Source organism: Leguminivora glycinivorella, chromosome 23, assembly GCF_023078275.1.
Source record: "Leguminivora glycinivorella isolate SPB_JAAS2020 chromosome 23, LegGlyc_1.1, whole genome shotgun sequence".
In the NCBI taxonomy this organism is placed as follows: domain Eukaryota; kingdom Metazoa; phylum Arthropoda; class Insecta; order Lepidoptera; family Tortricidae; genus Leguminivora; species Leguminivora glycinivorella.
This window is the reverse complement of record NC_062993.1, coordinates 11498198-11525389: the sequence shown is the minus strand read 5'-3', so window position 1 is coordinate 11525389 and position 27192 is coordinate 11498198. Positions and strand designations below refer to the sequence as shown.

General features: G+C 33.6%; 1 protein-coding gene across 1 annotated transcript; it reads right to left on the bottom strand.

The window, feature by feature from the left end:
- Positions 1 to 27192, bottom strand: LOC125238383. Its single transcript, XM_048145695.1, has 3 exons — positions 26655 to 27192; positions 16890 to 17017; positions 1 to 1203 (listed from the first exon to the last, which is right to left on the bottom strand). The coding sequence occupies exons 1-3, from the start codon at positions 27112 to 27114 to the stop codon at positions 1036 to 1038; spliced, it is 756 nt and encodes a 251-aa protein (XP_048001652.1). The 5' UTR covers positions 27115 to 27192; the 3' UTR covers positions 1 to 1035.

Sequence of the window (27192 nt, the reverse complement as noted above, 5' to 3'; positions counted from 1 at the left end):
ATAAATATAATATATGACACAAATTAAAATAGATTAAAAAATGAGTATTCCGGCACGAAGCAGTCGAACCTTAAACCTAAAATAAATAAATTACAAAATACACCTTTAAATATAAAGTACTTCCAAATTGTCCTTGACAAAGAACAATTTCAATTAGTACCTAATTCTTGTTAAAAAATACATAACAAGTCACATGTTTCAAAAAGGTGGGAGTAAAAATAAAAAAAATATCACGAACTTAAAAAAAAGGTGAACCATATGACTTGCCAAATTAAATATAGTATCATGTTTGCATATAAAACGTGGTTTTACATTACCACTAGAAATAAAAATAAAAATGAGGTTTTATAGGCCGAATATGCAAGTTATGATGAGCCGTCACAATCTTCACACAAATTAAAACTAAACAAAAAATGAGGTGGCATTAGAAAGACTTATAACAAAAATAAGAATTATTCTTTCTTAGCCGCATATGCAAACTCCGAGACGTCGTTGTAAATAGGAATTAAGCCAAAACAAAATTAGGTGGCATTAGAATCTATTCAATACCTAAACATAATAATATAAAAATGTATTAATTTTTGTATGCAGAATCGGTTTGTTCCGACAGATCGCGTTAGAAATTAAACAAAAATGAGGTGGCAGTAGTAATATGACTTAAACCAGTTAATAACTTCTACTCTTTCTTAAAAGCCGCATACGCTAGCTCCAAGACATCGTCTAACGAAACAGAAATGAGGTGGCATCAGGTGAGAAAAGTTGGACCTATTTACTCTTTCTTTTAACTCTAATAAGCCGCATATGCCTGCTGTGACAGATCGTTGTAAAAACAAATGAAAGCTAAACAAAAATGAGGTGGCATTAGAAATTAAATAACATCTATTCCGAAATTAGAAAAGACTTTCTTGTAAGCCGGATAAGCCAGCTCGGAGACAATATCATTGTACGAGTGATTTTAAAAAACAAAATGAGGTGGCATTATAAGTTACACTTATAAAATAACATCTATTCTTTCTGGCATTAAAAAATACTTATTCACTCTTTCTTATAAGCCGCATAAGCAAGTTCCGACACGTCGTTGTACGAGCGACGGTCCCAGCCTCCGCTGCCACCAGACGACCAGCCACTGTCATGGCCGCCGCCACTGTTCTTCTGTGCTATGATCTTCTTGAGGGCTATGATGCCGGAGAGGAGGAGAGCGATCTGGAAAGAGAGAGAGAAGTTAGGTGTTTATATACATACAATCACGCCTGTATCCCATAAAGGGATAGCAGAACACATGAAACTATTCCAGTTTGAGTGCCAGGTTGAATGAAACGGAATTGTGACATTGCAGTGACAGGTTGCGAGCCTCTCGCCTACGCCACAATTTAACCCATAACCCACAGTCGACTATGACGACCACGATATATGTTGTAGTTTTATGAGTAAAGGCAGAGACCAGAAAAATTGACGGCTTCTCTACCCAAGAATACAATTTTTGACGCTCTGTAGCGTACCAAATGTAAGTTATCTATCTGCCAGCTGCCTGTATGGGTCTTCCGTTGGTGCAACAGAGTCAGTTGAATTTGTGAACAATGTAAACAAACCTTGTAGTCAAAATGTCTTTAATTTCCATTCTAACTCATCGGATGCTGGCTAAATCTATGTGCTATTTAATCAATTCATCTCATATTATGATCCTCAACCTTAAAACAATAAAATTGGGCTAGAATATTGATATTTTATAGAATGGTTTGTTTACATTGTTGACAATTTCTATTGACGGCGATTTTACCTATCTGTCAGTACGGAGCGTGGTCAATTGTTGATTTGATAGGACCCGTCAGGGACCCGTACACAAAAGGCCAATAATGCTCCATGGCGACTACAAAACAACTGTCACTGTCGCAGTAGCATGAAACACAAATTGTTTTGCTTGCAATAGAAGCGATAGCGATTATGACTTTGGCTAGGCTGGCAGTAAATGCTTGTTAAAATCATAATGGTATACAAATGTTTGTTTAAGTAACACGTTTTTTATATATCAGATACATCTTCGTTTAAGAAGTACATATTAACTATTCGCACTATATTATTTACTTCGTTAAAAACACTATTTAGAGATTTTATTACAAGTATTTGACATTTTAGAATAAGTTACGGCAATAAAATCATGGTGGATGCTCTGAGTCAAAAACACTAAACTTCTCAAACTCGAGACATAGTACTATATTCATTTAAAACAGACCCCGTGTTGATACTTTTACAATCTACATAAGTAAATCTCTTAAGGCTTTGATGAAAACAAACGCCGCACGAGATTTACTTGAATAGACAATAAAACATTAGATATTTCACTATGAATGATGTAAAGTTTTTTTTTAAATATTTTTATATGTTTCTCTTTTTTCTTTATTTTGCCACTTCACCAATTTTATATGCTCCAACGGAATTATAGTGTTTTACCACACTAATATATAATTTACTTTTATCGAAAATTACAGCTTAATATTATAAGTGTGAGCACTGAACACTATTTAAAGAGACTGGGACGTGACACAACAAACAAAACACTATAGCACGGGAAGCATGGTCGCGCGATAGACGATAAAATAGAAGGCCGTCCCTATCGCACTATTAGTAAGTGCGATAGGGACGGCCTGATATTTTATCGTCTATCGCGCGACCATGCTTCCCGTGCAGGCCAGTTTGAAACTACACCAATATAATTATGACATCAAAAGGATATCATTTTAATATCGTGCACTTCGCTCGTGCCCGAATTCAATATTGCCGCAAGCCATATCACCATAGATTATAAAAACCCCTAGAGGGTATGTAACGTTATCATATCACCACTTTTCAACAATATGTTGTATATGACTGTTAACCCAGTTCACCAAAAATTCGTATAATTTTCATTAAGTTGGAGAGAAGTTCCACATTTGTCTCAGCATAATTATATTATGCTTCATGAGTAGGTATGTACTATCATCTGCAAAAGTCCATGGCGAATTTATCAATGAATTCATTCATAATTTCTCCATGCAATTTTGCAGCGGATAGTACTGATTAACATAAGGTATTTTAGATCCTGCTTAGTTTAATACCCTCCACGTTTTTTTCTGTATTATCATAAATGACATCGTGATGATTGTTCTGATGTTAGTATAAGTTCGAATTGGTGGCCTATTTGCTTTGAATTCCAACTATCTGACTAGGATTGCCTGGTTTATTTTTTGAAGCAGTTTTGATAAAATATTAGCTTACATCATTATGGTATCGTTTTGATGTTAGTATAAGTCCGAATTAGCCTACATTCTTGAATTTCAATGCAGTGTTGCCAACGATGTGACGAAAATCGCCTGGTTTATTTTTTAAGCAGTTTTGGTGAAATATTAGCTTAAGACTGGCAAAAGAAGAAGGAAACTCTATTTAGGCCTTTTGTAAGTTTTATAAAAGGTTTTTAGTTTCTGAGTTTTAACTACCTACTATTTTATAACTGAGAACTTTATGTTATGTTTTTGACATTTAGCCATCCATCCCAGCTTTGCAAGAATCACACTATGGTCAGAAAATCCATCCACTAGTCTAATTTGAGTTTATCGTAAATATATAGACGGGCACTCAGACAGACGCGGCGTTAGGAGAGTTTATGTCATAAATACTAATAGTGATAAATATGTCAGTACGTATAAAACTGCCTATATTTATAACTAGCTTTTGCCCGCGGCTTCGCTCGCGTTAGAAAGAGACAAAGAGTAGCCTATGTCACTCTCCAACCCTTCAACTATCTCCACCAAAAAAAATCACGTCAATCCGTCTCTCCGTTTTGACGTGAAAGACGGAAAAACAAACAGACACACACGCTTTCCCATTTATAATATTAGTATGGATGTTATTGAACAAATAAAAGGGGAAAAAAATAAAATAAAATAAGATTTTTTTTTTCCGCAGTAACAACACAACACCAATACAATATTAGAACGTAAGCGAAACCAATTGAGCAAAAATCGACCATCGAAGGTCAAACACTAAACAATAAAGATTGATACAAGCTAAATCATCCATTTTGGATCTTACGTCTTCGACATAAAAAGTAATGGAAGGTACCTATTGTTTGTGAATGCCTTGGATTTCGTAATTTCACCCGTGGGAGTAAGGGATTGTTTGCGACACGAATAATAAACCTTTTGTTTATATAAATTGACATGAAATATAAACAATATTATGTATTATGTAGAAGCAACATGTCCCAAGTTTAGAAGGGACTTTAGTTAAAACAAAAATAAGATTTGTGGATCCTTTTGTATTTTATACCATATTTAGCATTTTCCTTGCGTTGGTGTAGTGGGAAAGTTGTGTCACTTAGGGTCACTTGCACCATCGAAAATGGAGGGTTAACCCGAGGTTAACCCACCGTTTTAAATGGAATTTGACAGTTAACAGCTCACTAACCTTGAGTTAAGCGGGTGGTGCAAGTGGCCCTCAGATATTTATAGTTAAATTTTGAAAATTTCGCTAGCTCAGGTATCATTATTAGTACGAGACCAATGTCATGCAATTATTAGCAATGTACATGTACGAAAAAATAACTAGCTACCTATGTCATACATAAACTGACGCCTGTGTTCCCAAAAGGGGTAGATAGAGCACATGAAACTAATCGTGGTATTGCAGTGACAGGACGCTACATACCTCATCGCCCGCGCCTTAATTGAGATCCCATATCCCGCAGGCTTTACACACACACAAGAGAGGAATGAAATTATTGTCAACACATGGGATAATTCATTCAGACATTGTTGTCTTTGTTTAGCGCTAAAGGTATTGATGGAAATATTAATAAAATAATTTTCACCACACCAACTGGTAAAGGCTTACTTTGCTATTCGAAAACAGATAGCAAAATTGCATTTTATCCACAAGAGTGCAAAGTAATTTCATACAAATTTTAACTTGATGTCTTAAGCTGGCTGGTAGAATTTATCTATAAATGATGATTTTAAATCATAGATTGATGGATTTGATTTAGTTTGATGTTTTATTTTCAGTATTTCGTTTGTGTTGGTGTGGTGAAAAATTTTGTGTTTCACTCGGTGGCAAAGTTTGTTTAACCTTCGTGCCTTGAAACCCTCGCAACGCTCAAGATTCCACTTTTTGAACCTCTCGCTACGCTCGCGGTTCAATATTGGAATCTTTCGCTTGCTCGGGTGTCAATATTGGCACGTGCGGTTAAACAACAACTTTGCCCCCTTGTAAAACAAATAACTATTGATTCCCTACGTAACTAGTCGTTAAACATATCATTATACTAAATTGGTTGAAAACTTCAAGGTCACAATAGAATTTCTCCACATAATCCACACGAAGATCTTGTAGGGTGTGACCTCACGACCCCACGCAAGGCTGAGGTCTAGAAAGCGCCTGGATCACGATGCGCAGGCGCAGGTTAGAGGTCGCAGGGAAAGTGATATTGTGTGAAAATGTTGTATTGCGATTCTTGAATCGAAGAATAAATACGTGATTTCTATTTTAACTTAAGTTTGATGCGGATTGTTTTTTTTAGTATTTCAAGAAACAGTTTCTACATTAAAAGATACAAAAGATGGAATACAGAAAATAGTGCTGAAAATATCAGGGACTTTCTTGCATACCGACGCATATATTTATTTTTTGAAGACACGCTGCTATACCACGAACCTGGATTCAAATCCCGGTAAGGGCATTTATTTGTGTGATAAACAAGTAAAAAAGAGGGGCGAAGCTTTTTCCCAGCAGTGGGAGAAATTGGGCTCTAAATAAAAATACACAAATAGTGATTAATTTTACGTAGGTACCTGCCTAATTGTAATTGTATGACGTGTAAAAAGGTATGTATTTTTACCAATAAAGGATCTCAATCTGCAATGACTTGATGGTGACTTTGGATACTCAATTTGTGAAATTAAAGGTGATCCAAGCATGTGTTAGGAGTTTTTTGGAACTTTATTTATTGAGGAATTTAATCCAAATCATTTCAAGTTTCAATTAGACGAAATTGCTATACAAGTTCATTAGGCGAATGAACTAAACTCCTAAGGCAACGATATTTAATACATTACTTAAGATATAGAACACACCCATATCTCAGTAACAAATATTTGTCCTCATCACACAAAATGCTCTTGCTGGGATTCGAAACCAGGACCATCAGCGTAGCAGGCAGAGTCAGAACTCATAGGCAATAGATCTTTATGGGAATTTCCATAGACTTCTGCTGATAACTGGCCCTAAAATAATCTTCAATCAGCTAACGACTATCTTTTCTCTATAAACACACACAATATGACAATCATAATATATGTATCCTAACAAACATAGTGCAAGCCAACTGTGCAGAGATTGATGGCAGAAATTCGAATGTTGTTTCATATAAGCTCTTTCTTTAGTGTGGACTATAATAGCGAGTTTAAGAATAACTAGTGTGAAAAGTAACATATTCATAGCGAGAAAACATCCCACCGTTGTAAACAAAACAATTTACCTATAAGTATGTGCCTTTAAAACAAAAGGTACCACAATGTCGTTTAAGAATAAGGACGTCCTGACAGCAGATTTTGACCTAATGCATAACTCACGACTGTATTTTCAAAAAGGGCTAGTAAAAGCACAGGAAACTGCTCAAGTTTCAATACCACACTCTGCTGAGTGGGAGTAAGGGGCAGCTAGCCCATTGCCCACCAGTGGCGGCTGGTGCAAATTTCTGCTAGGCAACACTGAGCAAAAAGAAACCTAACCTTAGCATTAGGTACTTTAGTAATCAATTTTAGGCAAGCCGGTGGGAATCGGCTTGTATGGACCAGCCGCTGCTGTTGCCCACACCGCAATTTAATTGAATCCATATCTCAAAATCTATTTCTACAACACTCTTGACAGGGGTGGTAAAATTCCTAACCCATCGGCAAAACAATTATTAGACTCTTAAGTGCGTTTCCATTATGAAAGAGGCAATCTTATCTTGAAGAATACCTTTTCCTTAAGAATGTCACATATTCCAAGCCCTTACTAGAAAGTTAAACAGTACCATTACTTAGTATATACGGATAGTTAGATATAATGGCGTCGACCCACAAAAGGACTGGGTCCACATTTCTTGATTGTGCAGCTGTGTTGCGAATGCTGTGATAGTATCTATTTCTATTTCCGAGTTTGTGAGGAGAAATTGGGATGTTGTCTCTATTTCTGGTGAAATGGTCATTTTATTTTCTTTTAAAACCAGGTTAGATCTGAATAGTGACCCTTTTGTTGATGTAAGAATCAATTCTGATAAACAATAAACAAAGTATTATGCTATGGCTATCACTCCTTCAAGAAATCAAGTTCATCTCGCCTTCCCGATTTGAGTTTTTACCTTTGACTTAATATAAAAAATATTTTTAGATATTTTAACAGAAAAAAAGATAAAATAAAAAAACCGGCCAAGAGCGTGTCGGGCCACGCTCAGTGTAGGGTTCCGTAGTTTTTCGTATTTTTCTCAAAAACTACTAAACCCATCAAGTTCAAAACAATTTTCCTAGAAAGTCTTTATAAAGTTCTACTTTTGTGATTTTTTTCATATTTTTTAAACATATGGTTCAAAAGTTAGAGGGGGGACGCACTTTTTTTCCTTTAGGAGCGATTATTTCCGAAAATATTAATATCATCAAAAAACGATCTTAGTAAACCCTTATTCATTTTTCAATACCTATCCAACAATATATCACACGTTGGGGTTGGAATTTAAAAAAAATATCAGCCCCCACTTTACATGTAGGGGGGGTACCCTAATAAAACATTTTTTTCCATTTTTTATTTTTGCACTTTGTTGGCGTGATTGATGTACATATTGGTACCAAATTTCAGCTTTCTAGTGCTAACGGTTACTGAGATTATCCGCGGACGGACGGACGGACGGACGGACGGACAGACAGACATGGCGAAACTATAAGGGTTCCTAGTTGACTACGGAACCCTAAAAATGGATAAAAAAACAGACAAGTAACTTCTCTAGGCACTCCAAGGCCTTTCAATGGTCTTCAACTTTTTAAGGTGTATTTTGAATCATTTATCTTGACAAACATTGTAGTTGTTGTGACAGGTTTGTACGTAGCTGGTAAAACATTCATTATAATCCAAACATCACATCAGACATTCAAAATGAACCTACTTACAAAAACCTATACAAACATTACCTAAGCACCTCAAATAATAATCGCATTGCACTGGCGAAAGTAAAGCTAAAGGTCGTCAAAAGACTTCTTGACCAGACATAGATAGATGCCTAAAATATAAGAATAACAATAATTCACGTCAATCATAGATAATTATTTGTATTGTGTGTAACTTTCACTCTGGTTCTTAATTGAATAAAAGTACACGGGTGTTAAGGGCCTAACAATACATTTAAATGGCCTTAATGTGGGCTGTCAATGTAAAAAATATGAATAGGCAGTTAGTTGTTTGTCGAATTCATTCTAAGAAGCATGCTTGGATTTTATTTACCTACATTACATGTATGAAAGCGTTAGAGTAAAATATTAATCTAAGCCTCCATAATATTCAGTCCCCTCTCAATTGGAGGAGACTAGCCAGTCTATCCACAATGAGATATAATAGGAATTAGAGAAAATTATAAAGAAGACATTTTTATTCATGTAGCATTTACATTTACGTAATTCGCTTCCCAACGCCTCTCCTCCGAAAAGATTTCAGCCTCTCCTAAATTATGTTCACTGTGTTGTATTTCGTTGTACCGACAAGAAAATCGACGGCCCACATTTTGCCAAAACATCTATTTTACAAACCACATGCATCCAATAAAAAAATTTACTAAAGGATTAAAGACTAACTCTTTAATTTTTGATTGAACAGTTATATGAGTTTGCATAGTTATTTCGCTGTAATGTAATTGACCGTACTTTCAACTTGACCTTCGGCCGGGTCACTATAATTATTATGTCAGTCATCAAGTTTTTACTCTCATGCTTGATTGCTGTAACCTTTGGTATATTTTGATGATGCTATAAATCATTGACTTTCATTTACAAACTTTTAAATTCTAAATTTTAACTCGGACAGTCGTCTCCGATAGCAAAGAATAATCTAATAAAATTAAACCTATGGAATACTACTTATGTAACTCAACACATGCCGCAAAACTATAGATAAGCTACTGCGGGGCAAATTTCGACTAGGGGGCCATTGTAACTGATCCATTTTTTCCATTATTACACTATGCTATTTAATAATGTAAACATCGTAAAACATGCAAAAAATGGATCAGTTACATTTGCCCCCCCCCCGTCCGTCCGTCGTCGGGATTTGCCCCGCTGTACCTTACACAATCTTATTTGCAGAGCCACAAAAGTGTGCTACAGTCTTTTTTTTCAGCCTTTGAAGAGTATCTAATTTTTAATGACTTCACGGGAGAACTCAGCCACCGTCACAATCGCTTACGCATCGTAAGCCTTTTGTAGCTCTCCCTCTCACTCTTCTGCAGTGGCGCGACAGTCTACGTTCCGATCGCCACTTAGCACCAACGATTGCCTCTTCGCCTAGGCAGAAAGATAAGAAATGCGTTCTCAATGATCTTGGCACTGATTCAGTGCAACAGTTTACACGATGCAAAAACTGACAATAATGGGAATCTAATCGTTGGGAAGATCGAGTCAAGGTCAGTGTCAATGTGCTAGCCTGGTTCCGATTTAATCCGGTATGTGGGAAACTTAGGAAATGAGTTGAATGAAGGTTTTTTGTAGTTTGTTATTGTATGTAGATTTGAAGAGCACGTGTGTCTTAGAAAATGGTAATTATATATCGTAGCGCTTTTTAGGGTTCCGTAGTCAACTAGGAACCCTTATAGTTTCGCCATGTCTGTCTGTCCGTCCGTCCGTCCGTCCGTCCGTCCGCGGATAATCTCAGTAACCGTTAGCACTAGAAGGCTGAAATTTGGTACCAATATGAACTTAAATCACGCCAACAAAGTGCAAAAATAAAAAATGGAAAAAAATGTTTTATTAAGGTACCCCCCCTACATGTAAAGTGGGGGCTGATTTTTTTTTTCATTCCAACCCCAACGTGTGATATATTGTTGGATAGGTATTTAAAAATGAGGGTTTACTGAGATGGTTTTTTGATAATATTAGTATTTTCGGAAATAATCGCTCCTAAAGGAAAAAAAAGTGCGTCCCCCCCCTCTAACTTTTGAACCGTATGTTTAAAAAATATGAAAAAAATCAGAAAAGTAGAACTTTATAAAGACTTTCTAGGAAAATTGTTTTGAACTTGATAGGTTGAGTAGTTTTTGAGAAAAATACGGAAAACTACGGAACCCTACACTGAGCGTGGCCCGACACGCTCTTGGCCGGTTTTTTAGATCTTACTATGCAGCTGACTTTACGGGTAACACATTTTGTGTTTGCATACTTTTGAGAGATTGAGCTAAGCCAAGGAAGATGCGGAGCGGTAACAGAAGAAAAAATAGTTTTTTTTATTGGAAAAAGAAAAACCTTAAAATTTAAAGTTACAAGTAATGACACAACTAGGGAACAAATCAAATTATTATTATTTTTTTTTTATTCGTTCTTTTTTTTAAAGTAGTCACACTACTATGTAAAAATTATAAATACAAGTAATCGCCAAACTGTATAACAGTTTATTGCAGTGTAATTGTCGCTCATTTTTTTTTAGTTATTGCAATCTTTGTCAATTGACTAAATAAATGTATTAAAGATAAAATTTAATCGAAATGCTATAAATGGCTATTGGGTGTCTGAAAACACATGTAAAATTTAAACTTAAATAATTAACATAGTAATTTTTTTAACGAAAAAGGAGTAGCAAAAAGTGTATAGCGGCTGGTAGTATGTAAATAGTTAAAACATATAAGCTCAATTAAAAAATAGTATGCATTCCTAGAATTTAAAAATAATTAGTTATGTACGTTTTATATTTTCATGTAGATTTCACACCGGAGTATATTTGTAGTCTTGCCTTTATCATTAGATTATACTATTGTATACTACCTCAGGGATAATTATATCCGTGTATTATAGTCCGCGTAAATATAAGTTTAGTTTCTAAAACACTTTCATTTAATATGTATTTAGCTTATCGCTATCTAGATCGCTGCCCGCTCCGCTCGTGACCGAATGCACCATAACTCAAGACTATCAATGCATCAAAATGCACCGGATCTAGGTTATCCAGATAAACTGAAATGAAAATGGTAGCAAAAGCGGTATTTAGCGCTACTTTAAAATGTGTGCCGGGAAACGGTAGTATTTGATATTAAAGCTAATTGGTTGGCTTCAGAATAAGTTTCGTGATTTACATACTAATTGGGTAAGTTTTCTGCTTCGGTGGTTGTAATAAAACGTATACTCATAAAAATTACTGCAACATATTATTACTATATTTTAATTTTTTACTGGATGAAAAAAAGTAGTTTAAGTTTTTTTTTCTAATTCATAGATAATAATTATAGATATGTAACTTAACTTACAGAAAGATAATTTTTCAATTGGTTACTTTAACATTTAATTTTATAAGACACAAAACCTTCGGACACAGCATCAGAATTTGTCAGGTTATTAATCAAATAGTTATTTTGCGATTACCTATTTGATTTAATTAAAGATTTTTTTAAGAGCTTTGAATGATTCACGGTTGTTATCATTAGTTCTTATATTGACCGGGATATAGACCGTGATTTCAACATTAATTAAAAAGTCAATGTCGATCTAAGTACATCACGGTCAATATATTTCTAATATTTTTTTGTAAAATTAGGTACTTATTTTCATAAGATTATATTGCAACATTTTATTAAGATTACTTTCTCCCTCGTCTATAAGTTTCCTAGAACATTTCTAAGTAGGCTGAGCCGCGTCGTGACTTTAGCGTTCCAGAATCAAGCCAGAAAGCCGGCTGCACCTGTAATGAGTTATTTCTAACAATCGTAGAGTCAGAATAATAGATTTATACAATTTTTTTTATACATCATACGTAATTTTCCCAATGCCCGCTTTTTATGGGAGAAATGTATATTTTTTGAAATTCTTGGTTTATTTTTTTATTTTTTTTTTTACTTTGCCATAAATTACGTTTATATTGTATATTTACTAATGCGTCGATTATGCAGGAGTAAATAAGAATTTTTTTTTAATGATTTTTTTCCTATCTGTACCGATAGTTGACTTAAACCGCAGTTTATGAGGTATAATACAAAACTGGCTGCAACGGCACTGTCATTGACAACTGTGCCAAGTGCACCTAAACTCACACTTAGCACCGGCTACATTGTTGAGGAAGTATGTCGAACAGTTTATTTATAATGTTCATACTCAATATTGAAACAAATTAAGATTACGCGCAATTGAACGCATATCGCACCTTCTGACGAGCAAGAGACATTGACAAGTTATTCTTGGTAAATTGAGAAATAGTAAAAAAAAAGAACATTAAAAATTATAGCGATATGTACTGTTATTTATTTATTTTAATAATAGTAAGATTAAAAAAAAAATCCGTTAAAATTTCATACTGTATTTTTGTTTAGCATAATGTACACCAGTCTCGTAAGTTACGTGTAGGTATGTTTATAAAATTGATAAAAGAATATTTTCTGCACAAAAATATTCACAAAAACGTTTATTATAAATAAATATTGGGGACACCTTACACATATCAACTTAGCCCCAAACTAAGCAAAGCTTGTACTAAGCGACGATATACATACTTAAATAGATAAATACATACTTATATACAATTATGTATGTTTAATATCACCTAAACCTTTTCTTTAATAATGATATCTTCATCTCGCAATCAAACTAACTAGATTCAAGATACGAGTAACAGAAAATGAAAACGATGTCAAACATAATAAAACCAAGAGTAATCATATAATAATGACTGCTAATTATAAAAATAAAAGGAGAAAGGGGTTTCTATGGTTAAGATGGAAAATGCTGCGATAACTTGGAACTCCAATTATCTCAGTATAACATACACATATATGGCTTTCTCGAGCAAGAGGTACCATTGTCGCTTAAGCATAAATACGGGTGCGTATCGATCGATATAACTTTTTTTGATATATTTTTAGTCGTTATAACGATCATTTGGTATAATTATTGAATCATATAACAACAAATAATATACTAACAAATTATATAATTCTTATTTAATATAATGATCATTTTTTCGAATAACATTTATTATAACATACTTTGAGTATAATGCTTATTTCCGATAATAAATAAATTGTATAACACAATTTAATTTCTAAAGCACAGTTAGAATAAAAAACAATTGTACAATAAATTAGATCCATCATTTACCAGAAAAGTAGATTAGGTTAGAACTGTGACCCCTACACACAACGCGCTGCTACCACAAAAATAGGTTAGGTTAGGTTAGAACTGTGACCCTTAAACATATGTACTGCTATCAGAAAAGTAGGTTAGGTTAGGTTAGAACTGTGATCCCTTCAAAAATTAATTCATGAAATGTTTTATACTGTTTGCTAGTTATATTATACTAGTCGTATATCAATAGATAGTTATACCATATAACGGTTATTATAAATAAGTGTTATACTAAATAATGATTATACAAAATAAAAGTAGATATTTTGTGATTATACAAATGTTAATTATGTCAAATGAGTGATTATATCCTTTAAATGTATACGAAATGTTGTTATATCAAGTGTTATTATACCAAAAAAAGTTATACCAATCATTACACACCCCATAAATACGTTCTTGTTATTTAAATATACATAAGATGCACCGGGACAGTTTCGACTGCGGGACCATATTTCTACTAATCAAAATATTTTCCATATTTTACACTATTACAGTGCACACCAGTTCCAAAGACGCGTGCCATATGTGACCAGTGGACAACTGGACAGATGTGGCATTCTAGGAAATAGTTTCATTCATTATAATAAAATACCATGTAAAGGTACAAGACAATTTCGTATGTAGGAAGGATGTCAAAGGCAAATAAAAATGTCAAATACAACGCCTTTAGTATCTACGAGTAGAATCTCGGTCCTAAGTCCGATTTTGGATTGGATTATGAAGAAACACTTGGGCCATTATTTTTTTCAAAGTTGTCCACCCCACTTTTTTTGTAACATGGATATTTTTAACGCAATTCATACTTAGAATCGCAAAGTCTTTCGATCCTGATATGAGAAAAAAAAATGCCCCAATATTTCCATACATTTTTCAAACATTCCATTCCGTTACCGCCATACAAAATGTATGAAAAAATGGTAACGGAATGGGAAAAACATTGGGACACTTTTTTTCTCCTATTAGGATTGAAAGAGCTCGCGATTCTGAGTGGAAAGCACATAAAATTTTCCATACCTAAAAAAAAATGGGTTGGACAACTTTGAAAAAAAAAAATGGTAAGCGCAAAAGTGGTAACCGTCATTGAGAACGTCACATACATAAATGACCATTATAACACTGTTATTCGTTGTAAAATATTAAGTTAGACCTTTCATTAAGATCGTGCCTTACGTTCTTGTGTAGGAAGTTATAGAAAGTTGTAATAACATTTTATGGAACTCAAAAGCTATTGAAGTTTTTATATTGGGATGTGTCAGTCAGATTTGAATACTTTAACGGTTGCTTGTGTTGATAAATATGTGAAAGGTGTTATATTAGTTACAGAATTAAAAGTGTCCTTATTTATGTCACAAACTATTATTTAATAAATTTTGATTATGCTTTACAATCTGAAGATAATATTGTCTTCGGTTACCGCGATAGTTACTCATGAAATAAAACTATGGAAACGGATTATATCGCGTATAATGAATTTACAATTCATCCCGACGTTTCGAACAGTTTACAGCGTTCATGGTCAACGGGTGACTGAGGAAAATTACAATGTGCACAAGCTACCCACATGCAAGAAATATTAATTAACGAACCATAACCATAAATAATATAGATTTTTAAGACAGGTTCACACTTCCTTGTATGTGGGTAGCTTTTGCACATTGTAATTTTTAATCTGAAGATCTTTTTGTGATTCATGTTATTTGGAGACATCTTTAATTGTTAAATAACATGTTATTTTCAGGGATTAATAAATAAATCTTATACCTATTATCTTTAATTTATCTATCATTCAATCCGTATGTATGAGCTTTTGACGTTTTAGAATACATAACTTGATGTAAAAGTCACGGAAAATGTATGTGATTTTTTGTTCTAGTCAGTAACCCTTTGGATAGGATCACATTCTATATACAATGAATGACATTTTTCGCTGACATTTACGATATCCAAGTAACCAACTCTAAAACACTAAAATGTCATAATATAAGAGGCGCGAAACGCGTAAAAACAAATGAAAATCAACACTCGAAAAATGAATCTCGTTTAAAAAAGCACGTGTCGGATTATCTTTTGTTTGTCCTCAAAGGGCCGATTTCACTCGCAAGTTATCATGACATTAATCAAGAGATCACATAGCAATGATGATATGATTCCCACGGCAACTGAGCTATACAACCCATACAACAATGGGTGAAGGCTAGGGAAATATTAACAATGAAATTAGGGGCAATTATGCTTTTTTCTAATGAATTCGTTTTCTCTGTGAATATGTTATTAAGATACCATTGAAGTTGGAGGTTAGTGGACTATGTTTTTAGGGGAAAAGTAAACTAGTAGAAAAAACTAAGTCTTATTTATTGTCACCGTAATAAGTTATTTTCAAAAATGTCCTTAATTATTCGTTATTACCATGCATTTCTTTAAAACACTTAGGCAGGAGGAAGTTGTAACACAAAAACGTAAATTTCATGAAAAAAATACCGATTCATACAATTGATTAAGAAAGGTAAATTAAAAAATATATATACCACCTATAAATTTTATCACGTAAAGCATTATATTTTACATGTTTTATATTAAGAACCAGTAGAGGTATGGAACATGTATTGTATCCATTGAACGCATTATGTCACATTTATTCAGTAAATAAACATACTCTCTTAATAATGTAAAATATCCAGCCAGAATTGCCCCCCTGTATCTCAATGACATAATTCCTATAAATTATGGCACTAAAACTTGAGAAGATTTATGAGTCCTGACCCTTTTGGGAATACAGGCAAGTTTAATATAATATGTACGCGTCAAAAAGTTTTCAATTGATATTCGTTGAATCTGTAGGTCATTATGTGCACTCAAATGACAGGGTCAAATCGCGACGTTCACACAAAAGAAAGTCAAAATTAGCGCCAGTGTCATCTCTGAGCATGAGAACTTGAGCACTGCCAATTTTGAACTTTTAGTGAAAGTTGTAATAGTCATGGGACCATTGCCTCAAAATTGCTCAAATTGCTCGAAAACGCTGAATATAGCGTCTTAATTACTATATACTGGTCAATTTGATAGTTACTTTCCTTTTATACGATATTTTATATGTTTAATGGTAGTTCAGCGCTGTTAACTATGAATAAACTACAAAGTTACAAGTGGTAGTTATACAATTAACTTCGACATTTACATGATCATGTAAATGAAGTCATTCAAATTCAGTATTCATTTATTTCTTGATTAAATGATACGTTTTATGGTTTTTAAGTGCAAAATTAACATTTTTTTTTCTTCTTTTTCTAACATTAGTCGAAAAGTTAAAAGGCTAATGTGCTGTAAAACGTTATACACTACATGTGAAGAATAGGTGAATCGCAACTCGATGAAAAACGCCCTCTTTGGACGTGTTTTAATTTATCGCAACTCGTTCCTAGTTTTCAGTTTTGTCGTACATAATAATTTGAACCATAGTAAGAGAACTAGAACTTCTTTGGCAGATATGTAGCTATTAATAATAGAAAATCATACCTTTGAGACTATGAGGGCCTTGCCAGCCAGGATGAAGAGTCCAGCAATAGCCAGTGGTACCATCGCCGCCATTTTCATCGCGAAGCCCATTGCCATCATTCCCATCATCTTTTTCATCTTTCCTCGTCCTGAAAAATACATGATTTCATGTTAGATATCGGATAGTTGTAGTTGCGAGGTTAGTATTGACTCCAGTATCTATTACAAAATGATATACACCCTGTTGTTATTGAATTCCGTTAACTTTAAGGGAAGGTTCTTTAGATCAAATACAATTAATTTCTCTAAGAAACTAGCATCTCAACTCTTACGGTTATCGAGTTATTAAAAAATAAAGATAATTACTGAACATATGCGTGACAGCCTTTACCATTTTCTAATGTTATTTGTTTTGAAATGTGCCGTCAGTCACTTGACACTAACTTGAATAATATTCTTCAGTCTCTCACACTAATTAATTCATTTATTATGTATAAAACGATGAAAAATTTTTTTTGCGAATTTAACTAAAAGTGGTATTCAGGGTGGTTCCTGATAACGAACCTAACGACGTGTCGAATTTAACGGAAAACAAAAAAAAAAAACACGGTGTATAATGTAGGTGTTTTGACTGATCAAGTGCTCAGTGTAAAAAAGCACGATTTTGATCGATCATCTATATCTATAGGTATACACACTGTAAAAGTGCATGTTGAATGTATCAATGAATTCATTCATAATTTCTCCATACACTTTTGCTGCTGATAGTACATCTTCAGGCGGTTCAAGTTCAAACGCGACTTCAAGTACCTATGGTATGTATAAACATTTGAAAGTTTTGTAGTCTTTTTCAAGAACGATCATTTTTTTTTCGATTATTGGTACCTATTTATCTTCAGGCGGTTCAAGTTCAAACGCGACTTCAAGTACCTATGGTATGTATAAACATTTGAAAGTTTTGTAGTCTTTTTCAAGAACGATCATTTTTTTTTCGATTATTGGTACCTATTTCTTACTAATTTTACCAAACTGTAGACGACTCATATTGAAATTTTAGTCGATTTGGAAGGGCCTAACACCCTATTCAGATGAAGTATGCTTTGACTATTAATATTTTTTAATCCATAAATTTAATTTTATAGATTTATTTACGCAAGTACTAAGTAGAACTTGCATATTTACTTATGCGTTGTTATCAAACAATCAAGGGTCTGTGAACACACATATCAATGTTTATTCTAAGGTGCAATATTTGCAATGTCATTGTTATTATTGATAGCTATCGCTTGATACTAGTGGACTTAACTTTCAAGTAGCTTTCCCACTACTTACTACAGAGTAATTTAGGACTTGTCCCACAGATAACTCCCTAGCAAGACGGTCCGCGGATTTCTACAATCATGACGTTCCATGACTAAATGGCCACATCTCAAAACGTTAAATATTTGGAGTTTTGGAGATTCGGGATCAGAATCATTCAAATTACGGCCTTAATTAAAAAAAATCCTTTAAAGCCTTTTGAAAGAACCATATGGCCACTTTTTCACAAAAATTGACCACTTTTTCCTGAAATATATAATAAAATAATAATTTTTGAATTATAGCGGTATTGCACAAACTTTTGAGAAGTTTTTGCGTTGTGTCCTCGTATTACTTATATAGGAAAATGTGACCGATATTACAATTATCCTTTAAACGTATCCCATATTAATAAAATGTTATTATGTCAGACTAGATTGAAGCATTATACGATATTTTGTGGAACAAAACCAAGTCCAAATATAACATTGTAATTATTGACTCAATTAGATCTATTTTACTGACGCACAAACATGTCTCTTGACACGCGATTTCTCGAAGAAATTTTTTTTAACCACCGACGCGGGGTGTTATAAGTTTGACGTGTGTGTCTGTGCATCGTAGTTTCCGAACGGATGAAGAGATTGAGATTTAGTTTTTTTTTTGTTTGAAAGCTGAGTTAGTCGGGAGTGTTCTTAGCCATGTTTCATAAAAATGGGTCCACTACATCGGAGGTGTTTAAAAAAAATATATTTGAGATGTGGCCGCTTAGCAGGCAGGGGATTATAAGGAGTATCTTAGGAATGCAAACTCCTTAAGTATACGATGATTTCGATTTCTCTAGGGGATATTCATTACAGCGTAATGACGTGAAATGAAAGTTATGAAAGTACAAATCAACGGGTAACAAGAACTCCATAGGTCAATATGGCGGATGTTTTTGACTAAGTCTGATGCTAGGCTAATCCGAACGCAAAATGATATTTGATTGATGTTATTTAAATATCGTCCCCTTACTGCAAATACCGACTATGTGCAAAAAAATGATTTTGAGATAATGCGATTTTAATGTTTGAAGGTACGATTTCATATGAAAACATGAAAAAAATTACTATTTGTGTACAGCATTCTACAGCCAGTATTGTCTTGTTTAATGCTTAATCGTAAAAAATGTCCAGGCTGTATTTAATTTCCGATAAAACTACGATTTTAAAAAAATAGTAGCAAACTTAGTTGGTTTTTCCTGTAGAAATAAAAATTTGTATATTTCTCTTATTAATACATATAAAGCAGTGTTTCCCTTTGATTAAGCTTTGCTTTTCATACACTTTACTTATGATTTGCAAAAAAAGAAAAAATATACAAAAGTTTTGAACTTATTTCAAAATATATTAAATATTCTCAATGACATAGGCGGTTTTAGTTGCAGGAAATTTAGCTGCTCTAATTTTATGTTACAAAACTTCACTTATCATTGTTAATTAAAGTGGTACATTTATAATAAAAAGTTTTTTAACATTACTAACCATTAATAATACTTTATTTGAGGTTTTGAAGGGTTATTCTCAAAAAATTTTTTTGAAAAAAATACTCTTCAACCGGTTTTAGAAGATTTTTCACAAAATACTTTAACCGATTTCAGTAAAATTTAACAAGAAGTAACGCAATAGTATTCTCTTGAAATCACAAAAAGAATTTTACAAATCGGTTAATGCGTTTTTGGGTAATAGCATAATATGCATAGGTACTTACTACATACTAGTTCACTGTCTCAGCAATCCGAATTCCGCCATAATTTATGTTCGAAATTTCACTATCTACACTGTTACATTTAATATAGGTAAATAGTTTTTGTACGCTCAATAACCTGAAGTAATAGTTTATTTAAAGTTTTGTAGTAATCATTCACGCCAAAGTCACTAAAATGTAGGCGTAGATGAGTTAATAAGTAAGAAAAAGTAATGTGTAACGGTAATTACATAGGTTTCTGGGGCGATTTAAAGCAATCATGTTTGCAATATTCTTACGCCCCCAGTTACACGCAGTGTTTTTCATCACACTTACAATAAAAAGATAAAAAAGTATTTCTGGTAGTCCAAAATACAAATTTAAACACTCCCTTGGGAAAAAGTTTTTTCTTTTACTCCTGATACACCTGCGTGCGATTGCACACTTACTGCGCAAGAGTGATAAAAAGTTATTAAACAACATCTTCATCGATGGTGGAATTCGATACAAACACATCCGTAACACGGCTGACAATGCTAGACTAACTAGGTATTAAGTGATTAAAAGCACTCATGGTACTATTTAGTTATGATACCTTTGTCAAAAAGTCTGCGTAAGTCCATTTTCTTGAACGCAGAGATAGCTAGTTGTTTATCGAGCTTTAGAACGAGATAGAAATATGGTATGATACGTTAAGAGGTTAGAGGTGGTTCTACTGAACTGGAGTTCAATTTGTGGCGTTGATTTCCTTGCCTTGTGCTACATCCAGATCTCGACACGAACTTAAGCCTAGTGCCCACTAAGCTCGCCGAGTCGAATCTCATTAATTTGCCTTCTGCATTTCTTATGAAACTACGTCCATTAGCGACGCGTCGAATCGGATTCATCGTTCATTGTAAATGTATGCAGGGCTCGATTCGACGCGGCTCGACTCAACCTAAGTGTCCTCAAGGCTTTATGCAGCCTTTGTGACAGAGATTTCATACCTAAAGAGTACCATGAGTGGTTTCAATCACATCATACTGCAGTTGGTGAAGTGGTACACAGTTGTGACATCTGAAGTCTACTCGTACCGTAGGTATGCTAGTAAGTAAAGTAAAGTAAAGTTTATTCATTGTTAACTGTGTACATAAGATTTATTTTATTTTATTTTATTGGTATTCAGGATAACAACAGCCGTAAATATAACTAAGACATACTACTGCTTACGTATAAGAAGGCCAATAACAGTCATCCATTAAATTACATTTTGTAAGAATTAAATTAACTATTAAGATGGTATGATATACAGGAAATACAGTATCAACAGTTGCCCATTTCGAGCGTACAATATTCTTAAAAACTACTGACTATATTAGCTTACTAGCTAACTTATAATTATTACCCGGGATATTTCAGAAAAAACTCATTTAGGTTGTAGAAAACATTTTCTATCAACCAATTTTGTAACTTAAGCTTATATCTATTACCCTCCTCAACTAGCAAGGCGTTAAAAATAGATGCTAGATGTCGCTTTATGGGAATCAGCAGCGATGAAGATGACGTTTAATAACTTTATAACTATTTTATTAATAATAAGAATATCATCTATCTACGTCTACAATACAGTGACTTTGGCGCAGTGAATTTAGTTTCGTAGGCCAATTCCACTTCGAGTTGTTAAAACAACGATACATGTTATGCGATTACTCACAGACGTCTGAACCGATTTGTATTATTTATCGTAATTCAAAGGTTAATTTAAGGTTATTTGCCAACCAGCTTAGGTTACCAAATTAAAATTAGTATGAAATAACTTTGCACTAATGCAATCCACAAGATTTTGTGGATAAAATGCAACTCTCTCGTCCGTTTTCGAAGAACTAAGAGAGCCTTTACCAGTCGGTGAAATGGCAAAAAAGATTTGATTTAAATGTAACACTGTAATTAGTAACGGTCATCGAAGTTATGAAACATAAAATTACACTAAATTCGATTCCTTCAGCTTAAACCGTTTGTGTTATTGTATTTTTAACCGATTTCAAAAAAAGGAGGAGGTTCTCAACGCACTTTTTGCTAATCACGAGAACATCATATGAAAAACGAAGCTTAATTTAAGACAAAAAATGGGTTATATCTATAAAGAAGAGAAATATGCAAACATTTATTTCTACAGGAAAAACCAACTAAGTAGGTATTCGACTGTTTCATTAAATCGTATTTAATCGGCAACTAAATACATTCTGAACATATATACGACAAAGTAGTAAACAAAAAAATATAGGTTTTAAAATGCCATACACATAACGTACATTTCTTCATGTTTTCATATAAAACGTGCCTTCAAACTTTCAAACCGCATTATCTCAAAATCGCCTATTTACACATAGTCGGTATTTGCAGTAATGGACCGTTATCCTTTCATTCATCACATCACATGCAAAACCAATTATAGTCCCTATACAACTTTTTGGTAGAATGACATTGCTGATGTTTGTAAACAAACATCTTCTGGAAAAACATCTTAAAGACATTTGGTGTATTTAGCCTGGCTTAAAATAAAGAATTTTGTTGATAGTTTCATTTGCAAAAATGAAATATGTACACATTAAACTTTTTTGTAGAACATAAGATGGCTACTTTAACAAAATGTTTAAATGCAAAAAAACACTATACACCATTAAAAGGTTCTACTTGGCGGATAAAGCATAAAAGTTTATATTAAATATTCATATCACATTCTGGCAGTTTAAAATGCAACAAATTGACCATTAAGTAACTTTATGCGAAAGCTATCTTTTGAATGCAGCGTCGTATCAATACATGGGTTTTAACATATTGTAGCCCTTGAAAACCTTATTCTATAGGCGCTAAAAACTCGATTTCGTCAAAAAGTCACTTAGTCGGTATTTGCATTAATGGGACGATATTATGTATTTTGCTCGTTACTCATCATCATCATCCTCCTTGCGTTATCCCTGCATTTGCCACGGCTCAGGAGAGTTTTGACAACTAATCCCAAGATTTGGCGTAGGCACTAGTTTTTACGAAAGCGCTTACCTTAAAGGACACAAATAGTATTTACTGAATAGTTCGTTGTGATTTTTGTGTAGGTTTCAAGACTCGGGATAACGTAAGGAGGATGATGATGATTTGCGTAGGTTTAAATCTTATATTACTCTGAATAAATTTACTAAATAAATAATATAATTTCAACAGATAACAATGTAAAACTTAGTAGTCAACACCAATGATAGAAAGCCAAGCAAAAGTGTTAGAATAAGTTCTTGCTTCATTTGTAAGTAATTGGATTTCGTGTTTTACTCATATTACATATTACTTCCAACTGTCAGACAGAAATTATACAACTACGTGTTATTATACAAATTAATATGTCTCATTATGGCATTCAACTTTCACACAAATAATTACAGGTAATATCGTTTGAAATCACACTAGGGAAACCCCAAATCGGTACAAATCGGTAGTATACGCTATTGAAACTTTGCTTCCTAGTTATACAATAAATAGAATCCGGATACATTGAAAATAATATTAAATTAACTTTCAGTAATGTTCAGTATGATTTATGTTCATTTATGCTAAATATACAGACGATGATTTATTATATAATTTATTATTTCCCTATTTTGCTATACCACGACATTGGAAAATAAGTAAATAACTCAAGGGTGGATGAAATTTAGTAGGTAGTTGATAATACAGTACCAATAAATAACATATCAAAGTGATTTCTTGTATGGGCGTGTAAAAATAGGTAGGTAAGCAACGTATGTTCGTTTGTAGATTGCGTATTTTACTTATACTTTTGTATTTTATTATAAATACTGCAAAGAAATAAATACGTACGTACAGTGAATTACAATAAGATACACAACACATAAAATGAAAAAGCTGTAAGAAATAAATTAGTTTATTATGCAATATGCCTCAAATTAAATGAAGGACTTATATGGAAAAACCATTACATGATAAACTAGTTTACATACAATACATAAAGTAAAATAGTAAGGCGTGGTGGTGTGTGGTGACGGGTTTAAGAATTTCACCACCCCCTTTCTTCCCGTGGGTGTCGTAGAAGAGTGACTATGGGATATGGGTTAAATTGTGGTGTAGGCAAGAGGCTGGCAACCTGTCACTGCAATGCCACAGTTTTGTTTTCTTTTAACCCCTTATTTGCCTACCCCTTTATGGGATACAGGCGTAATTGTATGTATGTATGTATTGTATGTAGTAAGGTGAAAATCACTTATAAATTATAATAGTATCCAATAGTCCGTGCATTTCCGATCTTTTATTACTTGAAATATGAAGAAGATAATAACATAATCAAAGGCATATAAGCCAGGCATAGAAAATTGTACAAGAAATACATTATAAAAGTGAGATTTTATTATGCAGATATAAAATAAACATAAAAGCACGAGTGAAGATGAACTATGAATGAATAAAAAGTAATTAAAGAAGTAAGTTTTATTCAACACAATATACAGCTCACGATTTCGTGATTTTCATTGAAAGTTTATGTGAATCTGATGAACTTTCCCGTAGTTTCGGACCATTGATAAGTCTTTGATAGACTTTTGTCTTGATATTGCGTGATCGAAGTGATAAATACAGTTTTATGTAACTTTTTCACGGCATGTTATAAAATAAACACTGCGTGGGAAAAGAGATGCAGATGGTTTATTTCGTCGTTGATTGTGCCAATAATGTTTTATATTATGCATATCAACATTGAGATTTCTACATTATATTTATTTATATTATGTGTAGATTGAATGTATTAGAAGTGTGATTTGTGGCTTTCATTATATTTTTACAAACATCTTGATAGATAACATACCCATAACATAACCGTACTACATAGTACCCATAGCTGAGCTACCTATAGATAATTTTTCGTGGTTTTGGTCCAGGCTGCTCTGTAAGATGTTCTTATAATTCATATAATTATATAGAATTATATTTTTGGTCGTTATAATTTCTAACTCCATATTCATTTTGACTTAATAACTGAGTTTTATATGTGGCTTTGGTACCTAAAAAGGACAAAAATAGTCAGTTTTTTGTCGAACTCTAAAACGTTCATTATAAAAGTCTACAAAAGTTCACTTGACTGTAATATATTTGTTTTTCTACATTGTTCAGTTGAAATAAATGTCCGAAGTACAAAGTCTAAAGACCATTACAGTTTTTTTTATTATTTTCTAACTTCTTGTTAATTCGGAAGTAAAATTCACTGAAATTTCCTACTGTCAACTGTCATTTAAGTTTTATAGCCATCATTATCCGGCACGTTATGCGACATAAACGTCCACAATGGCTCCAAATGGTCATTCACCACTTTTCTATCACGTCATTTGAGGTTTGCAGTTAACATTTATTTAAGTACATCCATTATTTAGACGACAGTGCGCGGAAAAGTGATTTTCTTTTGAATTTAAATAATGGAGCGATACTTGGCTAGATATAGAAAATGTTGAAGAAAGTTTTATTTTATGGGAGATATTTATAGTACCTATTGTACTTATCCACATATATTGTCAATTTCATGTTTTGATCTTATTAAAAAGTAATAACAGATAGTCATAGAAATAAGGATTAATACACATTATGTATGATATATATATACTTCCGGAAGCTATGTTATTCGAATTCTTGAAACCAAGGAAGTTTGCTTTTAAAATTATTTTTTGTCTAGCTGTGTATAATGTACGCATATGACTTGAAATTGTTGTTACATAATAAGTTATTCCCGGCTTTGCCACCCGTGGGCTTGATCGCTTTTTCTTTAGTGTATGGTATCTATTTCAGTTTAAAATCAATCCCTGAAATCAAACGTATGTAAATTTATTCGATACAATTGCCTGTTAAGAATATGGCAATGAATATGGCAGATCTGATCATCACCTGTCCATTAAGGTGCAAAACATAGGTTATCAATGAAGTGCTAAGTAATGACAACATGTCAGCACATGATAATAAAACTTTATCTAACTAGCATGAAATGGTTGAGTGCGTTTTATGATGTCATGCTTTATTGATAATTACACACTGCCAATGAAATACTTTATTGATTATGCTAGTCATGTTACAAGTTTAAAAGAACTACGATTCGAACGAAGTTACAGTTTGTTGACCACCCATGTGGAAGATAATTATAACAAATAAGTAAATATGAAATGTATGAATAACTAGCTTTTGCCTGAGGCTTCGCTCGCGTTAGAAAGAGACAAAAAGTAGCCTATGTCACTTTCCAACCCTTCAACTATCTCCACTTAAAAATTCACGTCAATTCGTCGCTCCGTTTTGCCGTGAAATGGACACACACTTTCCCATTTATAATATTAGTATGGATAAATATGGATGCTGTGTAGGCAATATATAGGTAAAAAATTATAGATATTGTTAAACATGTTGTTAAATGCAAATAGCTTAATTTATACTTACTTACATATGTACATATGTAGACAAAAATAATAATATATTCGACTGCTTATAAAAGTTAATGAACATTGTGGAATTACAGTTAATAGAATAAATCGCTTTACTCAATTATTATTCTCAAGAGAATGCAAGATTGTTAAAATATGTTAATATTTCATACTCATCATCATTCTCCTGCCCTTATCCCAGTCACTTGGGGTCGGCGCAGCATGTCTTTCTCTTCCATACATCTCTGTCACCATATTTCATACTATACTTGTATATTAAGCACCTTGACTATTTAAAAACCAAAATAAGTTAATAATGTACCTTCTTCGACGCCCCTATTGAGCTCCTTTCCTGTCATTTTAGGAAGGGACAGCTGAATGGTCCTCGAATTGGCAAAGGACGCAATCCTGTCCCACAGCATCTCTGAAAGGGTCTCATCCTTATCCTGAAGATTCCTTGGCAGCGTGGCTTCAATATCCTTCTCACTCATAGGCTGTACCTCAGGCTCCGAAGATTTTATAACCTCTATCCCGTCTATAACAGGAATAGCTTCCATCCTCGCTACTCGATCGAAGAACAGAATAGCCTTCTTTTTCAAACAAGGAACGATCCCATCAGCCCGCTGACACTCTTCATATATCCTTAGCATGCTCTTCATTCCCATGTCTTCCCTCGGAGCTGCCCGAGCTACTGCAAGGACCACCGCGACAACAACCACTTTTGCAAACATCGTGCTAGAACCACGCGGTGCGGTTGGTAAAAAAAGACTGTTTAAGCACATAAAGCGCCTCGCGTATTTATAGGCTGTATGGCAAAAAGAACTGTGCCTCTAAGATCGAGGGCTAAGGTGTGTGCACAA